Source organism: Pempheris klunzingeri, chromosome 13, assembly GCF_042242105.1.
Source record: "Pempheris klunzingeri isolate RE-2024b chromosome 13, fPemKlu1.hap1, whole genome shotgun sequence".
Lineage (NCBI taxonomy): Eukaryota > Metazoa > Chordata > Actinopteri > Acropomatiformes > Pempheridae > Pempheris > Pempheris klunzingeri.
The window spans coordinates 21559674-21573176 of NC_092024.1; the positions used below are offsets into that span (position 1 = coordinate 21559674).

Here is a 13503-nt window from a genome sequence, read left to right on the forward strand (position 1 = left end):
TTCAGCTGCTTGTTTCATGGGGAAATGTGACTCATAGATCAAGAAACACTGAAACTTGCTGAGACCTTTCTTGTGGTCAAAAGTATTCACACTGCTTTGAAAATTCGGCTCTATATAGAAAATGTGATCAGCTCATTGTAGTGAAGCTTCATATAAGAAATCTATGTGTGTACAATTTCCAGGTCCTTGTCTTTTACTGGAGGACTTGCAGTTCATGCAGCTTTATACTGCAACTATTCTCTACTACTACTCCTCAAATTATACATTTTTCACACCATTCCTGTTTGCTAAAACCATGTACTGTATCTCCATTTATGTTTGAAGTGAGTTTAAATTTGAGTGTTTGGATCATATGTTCCTTTATAAGTTCAGATAATTCTCCAACCTCTTAAAATAGATAAATTATGTAAAAAAAACAACAAAAAAACTTGATTTAGCAGGAAAATACATCATCACAGATGTGAAAACAGGCTATTTTTTTTTTGACTTTTTAGAGATAGTGGTTCTGGACAATGAAGCTTCAAGCTTGGTGATCTTAAAGACCATGATGCAGTGCTGTAGGTTTAACAGTATTAGCTGTTAAAACATTCGCATTAACAAAGCAGAAACAACAGATGTAACAGGAAACACTGACGTGGAACATTTCACTGCAACACTTTTAAATCAGCAAGTACGTTTTGCTGATAGTACTCACATACTTTGACTTAAGTGAAGCCGTGAATGCAGAACTTTTTTATTTTCACAGTGTTGTATTAGTACTTTTACTTAAATAAATACTTCTAATTTCACTGAAGAAATGTGGCGTCACTTTCAGGTTGAGTCTTCACACTGATTTTAGCTAATTATTACCTGCAGTGATCCCTCTCACTCACTTCTTTATAATTGGAGCATAATACCTGGAAGCTGCTCTGGGCTAATAATTACACAGTGTGGGTGTTGCAGAAACGCTCCTCCTCCACATCTTAGCAGGTGAAATGCCTCATATAACCAGGCTGAACACCAACTGTTGCTTTCCAGATCAGAGTATAAATCATGGTGGCGCTTGAGCTTAATGTTTAACCCTTTGAGGGTCTTCAGCACTTTCTAGTGTGTTATGATTTTTATTTTTAGCATATTTTATCAGTTTTTCATGCATATTGCTTATAATTTTGCAAGATGGTGAATTTTTCAGAGTTCTCAATTTTTTTCATGTATTTTTTGTGTATTTTAGACCATAAAATGATGCGCATCATGACAAAAACATGGCAATTTAAGGGTTAATTTTTTAAAAAACGAATTAAAATTTGATATGTATGATTAGGGCTGATGCTGGTCTAAAAAACTATTTAAAAAAAATTTAAAAAAAAGAAAGATTTTTAACATTTTTATGGCTTGTTTTTATGCATACACATTTATGTGTGTAAGGATCTTTAACGTGATTATTTCTGAGGACCTTCAAGGGGTTAAAGGAGTAGTACACCATTTCACTGGATAAGTGAATACTTCGAACAAGACCGACAACATTAGTTTCAAGTTAATTTTGGCTCCTCGGGGGTTCAATTTAAGCCTTCATTAGTCCTGGAGAAACTCCAATTCTCCTCCGGGAAACAAATTAAGTCAAGGCAAGGCTGAATGTAGGATTCTTTTGGGAGGTTTAGATCTGAAGATGCTGCTGAAGGAAAAGTCAAGGGGTCACCAAAGTCATTAGGATTCATCCTCTGAGAGCCATGAAAGTGTGTGTAGCATTTTGTGCCAAGTATTTCCCAGCATAAGTAAAAACTTTCAACAAAATGATTTGGATTCAGCCTCTTGGAACCATGAATGTCTCTACAAAATGTAATAACAATTCACCCAATAGTTTAGTGAGATATTCTGTTTTTTCGTGTTGCTGCTGTCACCCAGTTTATTCAGCAATAACAATGGCACAAGCAGAGCAGGACACCAGAAAAGGAAGGTCTTCATTCCCCACAACGATGAAATCCCACAAATAACAAGAAGCATCACGTCCTCGGGTCTTGTTACACTGTGTGTCAGTCTCAGCAGGACCGTGCAGGGCGGAGGGCGAGGAGGTTAACAGGGCAGTGGAGTGGACGTTAACAAAGCTGAGTGAATGTTCTCTTTCTTTTCACTCCACCACTTCTTCACACACACACACACACACACACACACACACACTCTGAGCAGGGCCTCTCAGTGTAAAGAAGCGTGACCAGCAGCAGCTGTTGGATTAACAGCTGCCTCTGTTTGTCTGCTGAGACCCCTGAAAACACTCTGATCTCATTCAACCTCCCTGCAACCTCCTTCTGTCTCTCACTCCTGCTTCCATCCACATCTACACTACTCAAGTACTAGTGCGCTGTTTCAGTGAAAAGAAAAAACAGGGGTTCCAGTTGCTCAAAAGCAATATTTTCTACGTATACTGTTATGGTACATTAAATATATTTAGCTTTTTTGGCTGTTTGTCATACAATATTAGCAATTGGGACAGCGACTGCTGGGATTTTCCACTATTTTCTGACATTTTACAAACTAAACAATTAATCAATGTATCCAGCAGTTTGTTAAGATAAAGATAAACTTTTAAAAAACATTTTTTTTAATTCTTTTATTGATCCCCACAGTGGGGGAAAATACACTGTTATGGCAGCTCCAGAGATAATAAACATACATAAACAGAAACATTATATACACAGTAATACAATAGTTATAATATAATATAATATAATATAATATAATATAATATAATATAATATAATATAATATAATATAATATAATATAATATAATATAAAACAGGCTTTGAGCGCCATCTGGTGGTCAAAAGCGCGAAAAGCAACGGTAGCCGAGAGAGGTCAGCTGACCAACGCGGAAGTGGCTAATCAGTAGAAACATTACGATGCGGAATAAAATTTCTCTGTGAGAAATAAGCGACTTTTTGGCGTTTCAAGTCCACATATAACAGCATGGTTCGCTGTTTCCTGATCCACACCGTGTGTCCGGTCAGTGCTCTCGGTGCCGGGGAGGTCCGGGTGCTTTACTCCCGGGTTTTCGGCCCAGATGAGGGCATGTTGTCCGGCCAGCAGCGAGAGCTCAGCCCGGAGGAGAGACGGCTGGTGCAGAAAGAGAAAACAGCTGTTGTAGCAAGGTGAGGTGATTTAAAAGTCAGGTTTAAGGTTATTAGTTAGCCTCTTTAATCTATAACTACACTTAAGTTACAGAACTGGCTTGAGAATTGTTATATATATCTATATTACTCCTGTCATGTCCTCAATAATCTAACAGATTTAAACTCCCCTGTTGTCAGTCCAAAACTTCTTTCCCAACATCAGCATTTCCCTGAGAACTGATCTGAGGTCCCTCGTTATTAGCACTGGGATCAAATGAGAACATAGTGGAGATTATTGGTCCCATCACCCCCATTAAATGTCCCCAGCACTTAAATGAGGCTCCATATGACAGCTGGTTAGTAAGCAAACATGTCCCACAGTGCACTTCAATCACACTTTGTCTGCAGCGTCTCTCTCCAGTGCACCACTTTGGTAGTTAAGCTGCAGTTTGGTGTCCTGTGAGCTATTTCAGATCACGCTGCATGGAAGGTTTCCCAGTGACCTGTGATAATCCTCCTTGATTTAACTACACTTGTGGTTATTTGAATGGGCCCTTTTAATCCTAATGCTTGTGTTTCTCCTTGTTGAGACCACATTTCCCATAAACCCCAGTACTCCCTGTGCTGCTCTTGTCTCTGTCCTTCTTCTTGATGTTGCTCTATATGTATATGATATATTTTTGGCTTTTTTTTTAACCGCCTGTCGTCTCTATATACTGCACATCTAACAAAACAACAGCACCCTCTTCCTGTGTGTTTTTACCAGAATGCATCCACTCTTCTGTGTGGATGCTTTCCTGACAGCACACAATGTAAAAGTCATCAGAGAGGCCTGTCACTCTTCTCTGTACTCGTCTAATTTGTTTTCCATAAATGAGGGTTTCTTTCACCGAGTATTTGTGTAATTTTCTCTTCTCCTACATGACAACTACTGATTATCACCGTCAAAAGAAAATTTTCTCTCTCTCTCTCTCTCTCCACCGTGGATAAGAATGACGGCACTGTTCTTCTACTGCATGTCAAGTAATGACATATTTATTTTTTTTTTGTATATGAACAAACACCAATCATTCAGGAGCTCTTCTCATCTTGCAGCACGAAGGAAAAACTAGACGCAGAAAGCTTTCTGTAAAAGGCCTCAGTGATAGTGATGTGTCAGAATAAACAAGGATTCATTAATGTTGAAATGCTGTATCGAGCACTGTTTGGAGATCAGAAGTAGAAAAGCTTTGTCCCAGTTTCAAAAGCTGGCCATGTGGCTGCTTGACTGACAAGTTCTAAAATAAAATATTTGCTTGCTTTGCTTCATTTGATTTCATCCTCCAGTGTTCAGACACCACTTGGCATCGCTCTGGTGATTTAAGATGGGAATTAGTCTTTATATTTAACTTAAAACACACACAAATGATGGAGTACAAGCAAAGATGAATGAATAATGAGAATTAGCATTAGCTGCTTTAATCTTAGTAATGATAAAGATTCTGATGGTGATTTAAAACCCGTCTAAACACGTCCCACTGACCCCCTGTGACCCAGACAGGTCCGCAGCGCTGTCTCTCTGTCCCGGGAGGCTTCAGGTCGGCTGCTGGTAGAGACGGTGCCCGGCGAGGAGGCGCTGGCCCTGCAGGAGGCCGACAGCGGAGTGGTGCGTCTGAGAGCTGGAGACCCCTTCTCTGAGGAGATGAGCGCTCTGTGGCTGGGCGTCCAGAGTTTGGGCTTCACGCTGGTTTGTGAGCCCCACGAGAACCTCCTGCTGGCTGAGGGGACCCTGCGCAACCTGACCCGACACTGCCTGGAGCATCTGCACATGCTGGGGACGGGCAGCGAGGTGAGCACCGAGGCCAAACACTGACGGGCATGTTTTCATTTTCAGGACGGGGCTCCAGTATGTGTTATACATTCAGGACTCCTTTTACACTTTGCAGTAAAGTATTGAAGGAGCAAAGAACAACTTTATGCAGCCTGTATATAAGAGGTGGACGTAGCTTCTGGGTCGAAAACAAGTCAGATTGTATGGAAGTCTATGAGAAAATGAGCCGACTTCTCACTTGAGTTATTACCTCAGTAAACATTTTCCTCATGAGTTTATGGTCTCAGTCACGAGTTTCAAGTCTTCTTCAACGCAGCAGGATGTTCGTTTAGTAAATTATGGTCCCATTTAGAGGAAAACAGCCCACAACACAGGCTCTGCTTTAGGGCGGGACTAGCTTGTGACTAACCAATCAGAGGCAAAACTTTGAGCAAAGGAAAAATTGTCCTTCTAGTTCTTCTTATCGAGCTTAAATGAAATAAATCAGAGACTTTTGGAGATCTTCAGACAGCTGCTGACGCATAAAAACACCCACCATAAGAACCCATGCTTGTGGGTAATATTTGAGTGGCTACAAACAAGTTTTTTTTGTAGTTTAACGGCATTGGCTGAATATTAAAGTCCGTCTCTCTTGTACCAAGCGTTTGCGCTCGGATTTAACAAGCTGGAAGTCTGTTCATCTCAGTGCTGGCCAGTTTGTGAAGCAGGGATTAGAGGAGGAAAAGAATTATAATTGGAGAGTTTAGCTCTGTCAGTGCTATTCGGGAACACAATGTTTATTCTGGTCTTAATGGATAAATCTGGTGATATTCAACAAATATCCCACGAAAAAGGCTTAAACCAGCAACGATTGTATCCTAATAGCAAGTATTATCTGTGCATCCAAAGTATCCCTCTGTGCCAAAGAGCTCGTTTGTCACTATTAAAAACCCACAAGAGAGCCACGGCGTCGCAGTGCGTGACGCTTACGACTCAATCACACATACAAACTGGAAAAACTCACTAGAGCAGCAAATGCGTATTAATCCGCTGCTGAAAATAGTGCCCAGCAAACACACTATTTGAGCAAAGTTTCCCGGACAGAGACATGTTTATCTGCTGCGGTGCCACTTGCTGGTTAATGCCTGTTAAAATAAATGTAATATTACAAAGCAAAGATTCAGTTTGGTGCATATTGTATTCAAGTAAAGCCTTCAGTGTCTGCACATGTTTAAAGGCCTCATTAGACTGAAATCAGCTCAGTCAAACTGTTTACCTCCTTGCTGCGTGGAGCCACATGCTCAACAGCAACTACTCACTGTAGGTTATGCAAACAGCAATAAAACAGTAATGAAAGCAGATTACAGCCGACTAGATTTTATTACCATGTGTAACTAACTGTGATCGTTTTAAAAAGTCTGCACGGGCTCGTCACCAACAACACTTTCCCTTCAGGTCCTGCTGAGGAGCAACCGCGTCGATGCTCTGCTCAGCCGCCTGCTTCCTCACGGCCAGCTCCTCTTCCTCAACCACCGCTTCGCCCAGAGTCTGGAGAAGGAAGTAGCGGCTTACATGGCCAAGTGAACCGCGGCTGCAGAGTGTGCGGCCCCGGCTTCCACTTTGAGCTTCATTACAGCTATCTGTAGCTGCTGGCTGGCTGCCGTTTACCTGCGGTGGCATTTCTGCGGCCGTAGAAGAAGAAGAAGAGGCTACTGGCAGCTGCTGTTTCAGATTGCATGAGGTGGTAAGCACACAGAGTGGTAAATATCTCCCTCAGCCACTTGCAGCTCACTGTTGACTGTTTACTGTGTGGGAGGCTTCAGTTCAAATCCTGTTTGTCAAACTGAGGAGGAGAAAGGAAAATGTGGCAGATTAAAAGAGTGCAGCTGAAGAGGCCAGTTAAAAGCTGCTCGTCATAGACTGCTATTTATCTGATTCACCATACTTGAAATGTCACAATGTGACCTTAAGGAGCCAGACGTGACCTATTTTTTTGGTGAATTCTGGTCGTAGAAATTAATTGCTAAGTGCTTTATTGCCCTTTAATGCACCTCAATGTCATTTTGAATCAAAACGTACGTAATTCTGAGACGCTGAGGACAATGAAAGTGCCAGGAAGTATTATAAAACCACAGTGAGAGATGTTGGCACGCAGAATACAGAACAAAACAGGGAACAACGACAAAAACAACTACCACAGGAGCATCCAGACACAACATATAACAAATGTATTTCTGTGTTTAGTGAACATCTGTTGTTCCCCCTGACTGCGGCCCCCCCCATTAAGCCTCGCTCTCCTGCTCCTCCTCCTGGCCTCATAAAAGCCTCTTAACCTCAGTTTTTGTTCTGGCAACCAAATCTAAAACCAGAACGGTGATGTTAGGAGGGGGAAAAATATGTCTGGATGCCAACATCAATTGCTTTGATCTTCTCCTTTTTTCTGTATTAAAAAATAAAACAGTTTTTAGCATTACCCAAGGCGTATTCTTTGAAACTTGTGTAGTCTGCGATCAAGGACTCACGGTGCGTTTTCTAAAAACAAGGCACCAGGGAGAACTCATTAAAAATGATATAACACACAAGAGGAGGATTTAGAGGTTGTGTACATCTCACAGGGAATAACAAATACAAAAGTCAACATCAGCTGGATAAAAACACCTGCGAACCGAATAAAACAACTGAAGCAGGTAACCAGGAAGTCCCAGTGTGGGACCAGCAGGGGGCGATGTTGTTCCTGTGAGGCCCAGCCCACAGTGAAGGAAATCAACTTCTACAAGTTTCTAAAAGAGAAACCTGGTTTTATTGTGCACTGTGTGTGGATGTCCTGCTTTTACTTCAGTGTAGTTTGTGTCTGGGGCTTTTTTTCATGGTTCCAATGATGAGAAATGCCTTTTTTATTTGGATAAACTGGACCAACTCATGCATACAAGTAACGTAACCATCATGTAGTCATTATCTCCACGCCTTTGTAAGAGTTGAGACTGTTACAAAGGCCATCTATTATCTTTCCTGCTTATCCATCAAGGTCGGGGAGCCAATCAAAGCTCGTAGAAAATCAAATATGTTTGCTGGGTCATATGGACACCTGGGAGAGTAAAACCAGCACCCGGCCATTTTTTTCCTGATCAGTCCAAAACCCTCAAGTGTCACTGAAAACTGTTTTGCTGGTTGTTTGAGCTTCATTGTGCCATTGAGTGTCTTAACAGTATGAGTTTCTCACATTTATCTGATGAGGGGGAAAAGTTTCTCTGCGCTCAAATCTGAGTTTACTTAGGATTGACTAAATTATTAACTTTAACTTTAACCGTCAGCAATGCAGCTCACTCACAGCAGCTCTTTGAGCAGACAAATGACAACACAGTCAAGACTTTTCATCTCCAAATAGTTTATAAAGTTTCTTTAAATGCCTTAATTTGACTTAAACAGCTTGCAGTGTCTGGACTGACACGCCAGGGCTGCTCCACTAGGGGGCACTATGTAGCCGGACATAATGACAGCTGCTGACTTTGCTGCTGATAATAAGAGACAAACAAGGACACCAGAGCTGAAATCCGGCAGGCAACAAAATCAGGAATGCTGCTGCTGCTTTGAAACAATTTCAAATGAGCTGGTAGACATCAAAGAAACGGCACTGAGATTGTTTTCATGTGTGTCAAACCCGTTTGTAATTACAAGTAATTAGTGATGCACAGGCACAGGAAGTTGATCTTTGCCCGCAAACAGCTGTTTGATAAAATGCATGAGTTAATGTCAAGTGGAGATTAAAATTAAAGTATCTGCTGCAGATTTTGTGTACGTATGTGTGTATGTTTAGCTTTCATCCCCTGCGATTGTACGGTCTACCAATATTTCATTACAGCGCAGGATGGTTTGTAGGCAGGATTATCAATGATGTGTTACACATCACAGTGTACAAATAACCAGCAGGGGATGAGAAGCAGGGGATGTCAGGAAGGGCGACAAAGTTGCTCAGTATAATTGCTCAAAGAAATCACAGGGCTGGAAAATGCTTCAAATGAGGATATTTAGTTGTCTTCACTTTGAAAAGGGGCCACTCTGGGTTCAAAGTTAAAAGATTAAATGGATTAAGGTTGTGAAGAGCTTCTCAACTAAGTGCTACTGAACCCCAAGAATGTGCATGTTTTTATTCTAGCCCAACACTGCAGGCGATTACTCCCTGATTACCAGGAGGCACAAGCTCGCCGCTGAAATCAGCTGCTTTAATGTGTAGTTGAAATGAAAACCTGAACACTCTCTGCCTTCAATAGCACTTACAGAGTGAATAAATTGAAGGCCATTAACTGAAGTACATAAAATTCTCAAAGCAAAAACAATCTTGTACCATTAACCAACTTTGCAAAGTGGCTTTTAGCAGACCAGTGCTGGAAACAACGGCCAGATGGAGAGTCGGGCGAGTTCCTTGAGGGGAACCCAAAGGTCAAACTGCATGAGGCAGCAGAGCCAGTAGATCAAAGGCTAAATGAGGGTAGCTGCTTCGTACCCGGGCTGGAATCCGCCACTGTCTCGCTGAGTCAAGGGGGAAGGTCCTGCAGAGCACCCGAGACTTGAAAGGCAGGCAGTGGGGAAGTTGTCCCGCACAGGTTTTCCAGATCAAGATGAGAACCAGCAACCTTCGGGGCCGTCATCTGTCTTCTCCAACCACTTGGCAACCACCTCCAGCTCTTGTTGAGTGCTTCAACCCTTCCCTCCTGCCTTTCTTCTTCCAGCTGCCCTCATCATCTGTGCAGTCTGACCAGACCAAAGCTGACATTGTCAAAGCCCATTTCAGTCAGTTGCTCAATCTTTTCTTCTTCCCGAGTTTTGCCCCCCCCCCACTCCACCCCTCCCATCAGCCTGAAGCTCCAACAAAAGATTTTCTCATTGAATTTAGAGACTGGCTATTGAATATGCCAACTCCTGAGTTTAAGGATTTTCCTCTTAATATTTTTTCTCCTGCCTCATTAGATGTCTCCCTGACTATTGTATGGCTCATGGCGAGAGCACTGTGGAGAAAATGGGCTCAGCTCCAGCCAGGGATACAATATGAATTTCAATGTGAGTTGACGACTTATTCACTTTAGCCTCTGTCAGGGCATGCGGCGTGAAATACCTGAACGCCACGGCTCCCATTCATATACATTAGGCATCATTTCCATTCCCTTTCATGCGTACATCCCTAGAATTTCAAATATTCTTCTCACAGACGAAAGCTAAGTGGAGTTTCTATTGGAGTGGAGGTTGAGGAATGCTCGATGAGAACAGCTAAATGCCACTCATATTAGGTGTCACAACACATCTTTATGATCTGTAGATTTCTGCATCCACTGCCTGTGTAGGAGGGAAATTATATGTTTGAAGTACCGCGTGTAGGCGCTGACATGCTAAACTTGACTTGGATGTAATAATGGTTCTTCATTCATGTTGTTTTTTTTGCCCATAATTCTGCAAATGACACCTGGTATTCTCCTAAAACTCACCACCCCCGATTGTACCAACATACACACACTCACACGCAGTTATACACACATGCACAGAGAGAATTGCCTTTTCCCTCCAGTCTATCAAGCATCAGAAGAGAGATGTTCTCTCTTAGCATCTCAAATCGCGTTAGATTTCCAATTTCAAGCCATTCATTTCATGCTTTTTCTCCAGCCCCTGAAAAATGCCTTTTTTTTCACATTTCAACCAATCTGCACGAGGCGCCTGCTGTCTAAAGGTATAGTTTGTCAGTGTGAAAATATCACAGCACTTCAAACAACTCAATTATTTGAAAATACAAGTCAATTATTTCTTAATTAAGCTCCCTCTGCAGTGCGATTCCTCTGTAGGTTTGCTGTTGTTGCTCATTATCAATGAAAAGGCAACGCTGTCTGCGGGGAAACAGTCGACTTAACGGAGAGAAACGAAGACAGAGACTTCCATATCTGCTTTTTTTGGGTGGTTCTTTTTGTTTTTCCTCACAAATTGATTTGTTGATCTGTAAATAAGCTAAGTGATAAAGTAGTCTAGACTGAAAAAGGCCACATGCTCCTGGAGCTCTGATAGTGACTCAGAGGGGATTATAAGGCAAACAGGATGCCATCTGCCTCTGCATGGAAGGCAGCCTTATTATTTTTCACCATTATTTTAAGCAGTGATCGACGGGCAGATACTTTCATACTCTTCCTGAGGTTTCGTCCATTTGTTCCTGCTAAAAGAGCTTTTTGGGGCGTTTTACTTCATCCAAATCGAGGGTCTAGGGACAGTGGGTGTTTTACTCTGTACAGCTTGTAAATATCTCTGAGGCAAATTGTGATTTGTGATTTTGGGCTATATGAATAAAGCTTGACTTGATGCCTGTCTCTAAAAAATACTGCCCACTTCTGACACAGTGCCATCTTTAATTGCAAGCTCATTAGTAAAACATATTCATATTTTCCACATGCAGGAAACCTTCTGTTTCTTTATTGCTTGTAACTGGCAATTAATTGCAATTTTTTTAACAGTAATTAAAATAATTGTACAGAGGTTACGACTTGTTTGCGGTAAAATACATCATCCGAGATCATAATCTTAACAGCTCTGAGCAAATGTGATCATATCCAGTACAGAGTACCAGCTGTAAAATGTTACGACCTCCTCAATAAATTTACATCCTAGCATGGCTGACTCTTTTATGGCAACATTACAGTGAGGCTGCGTGTCACTGTATTTTACCCAGGCCTGGAGGGTTTAATGGGTCATACCCTTCCTCCCTGCTCCTGACACGACTCAGCATCACTTCAAACTGTGCAGGAGGACGAGACAAGTTTAAACCAGGAGGCGGCTTCAAACCATTAAAATGACAAAGTTCATCACGGGTCTTTGATGAAATTACAGCGAATACATCAGAAGAACGGATAAGAAAAACAAGCCACTGGTTTCACACAGTTGTTCTAAAGCAGCATTGTTCGATGTTCGGCCACACGGGGGCAGTAGAGTGTAGAAACAAGATGACAGATTCCTTCAACCTACCTTTTAAAGTTGTTTCGGCAAACATGTTGGTAAAAAATGGCCTATTGATGCATTCAGCAGACATGGAGTCATACTGGTGTTCATTTTGCATCATGCTTGTGTCCCATATTCTCTTCTGTTTAGCTCTGGTTTGTTCTCCACACACTCCTGAGGGAAGTACCTCTCACATGCTGGGTTTTTCCAGCCTGTTCTTCTAACTGAATTGCTATTTTGTTTCACTTTATTTGCTTCGCTTGATATTGTGTCAACGGCATGATTTTTTTTTTGTTGAGAAAGGGTGGGAGGTTGTTTTGTTTTGCCATATTTAATCAGAAGCGACATCCTGCTGAAATAACTTTCAATCAACGTTGAAGCAGCAGTAGCGTTTGCTTGGAGCATTCAACATTTTTCACCCAGATGACAGAAATACATCGATCAGAGAAATAGTTTCTTCTGTAATCCAACCTGAAACAACCAGGTGCTGTGTGGTCGACCTTCTCCACGCTTGTCTCCATTTGTGAACATTATCTTGTAGCTATTTTTTGTGGACGTAGCTAGCTAGCTAAAAAGAAACATTAAGTCACACCTCTTTATCCCAGAACTCTGCGGTGTTAGGCAGCTGGAGTACAGTTGAATTATTAAAGTTAATGAGAGTAATGAGACTGAAGTATACAGTTAATGTGCTGTTAAACCAAGGCAACAAGCTAAAACGGTTGAAGTTGATGATAAATCTACCTTCCATATTACATGTAGTCATGGTAAGATTGTTTGATGTCTTTCATTGGCTGGAAATCAACGGTAGTTTCTGAGTGCCAACCGAGCTGTGCCCGTAGCACCTTGTATGAGAAGCTTTTGAATACTAAATTAGGCAGAGTGTTATTAAGTCACAAACAAAACGATTCCCTGCTATTTCTTGGATGCAAGCCTGCAATCTTAAAGGCACAAGATCACTTTTCTGATCTTCAGGCTACTGCCATTCTGAGCTAATTTGTTTAAATAAATCATTCAATTTGCACCCCCTCAAAATATGAATAATACGTACGTCTCCAGCTTTTTGCCCTCACCTCAGTTTACCGCCGTCCATTAATGGCTTCAAATTCAACCACATAGTGCTCATGGCACGTGAGAGCCCAGAGTGGGGAAGTACTGTGCAAAAGTGCCTCATTACGCCTTCTTTCTAAATTAAATGGAATGAATGTATTATTCATTTGTGGAGAATCCCCCGTGAGTGAGGCCCAGCAGGAAAACAGGAAGTGTCTGAGGTTTTCTCACTGCCAGCCACTTAGAAATTGGTTGATACACCCGGTTTTGTAGTTGAGACCCAGGAGAAACTACGCTGCATTCGCTCACACGAATTACAGGATGTCCAGGAGGCCTTTTCAAATTAGATACATTTTCCTCTTACCTGATGATATCATCCTTCCTGTGTCCACACACAATTGTTTTCTCCAGTCACGAAAAAACCAGGCTCTGGATCCTCTGGTTGTCTGCATTTCTAGACTGGAATGTGTCATAACAAATCAACATCTGACTTCAAAAACAATGCGGCCAGATTTTGCTCTCAGCTTGGAGGACATACTGTTTGTATCTTTCACAATCCCCAGAATCCCGCTATGCATTGTGCACCGATAAGTTGTTTAATGGAGCACCCTGGAGAT

At 41.8% G+C, this 13503-nt stretch overlaps 1 protein-coding gene across 1 annotated transcript; it reads left to right on the forward strand.

Moving 5' to 3' along the window:
* Window positions 1-2896: 2896 nt before the first annotated feature.
* ap5s1 (adaptor related protein complex 5 subunit sigma 1) lies at window positions 2897-7346 on the forward strand. Its single transcript, XM_070842583.1, has 3 exons — window positions 2897-3123; window positions 4621-4912; window positions 6329-7346. The coding sequence occupies exons 1-3, from the start codon at window positions 2942-2944 to the stop codon at window positions 6455-6457; spliced, it is 603 nt and encodes a 200-aa protein (XP_070698684.1). The 5' UTR covers window positions 2897-2941; the 3' UTR covers window positions 6458-7346.
* Window positions 7347-13503: the final 6157 nt, after the last annotated feature.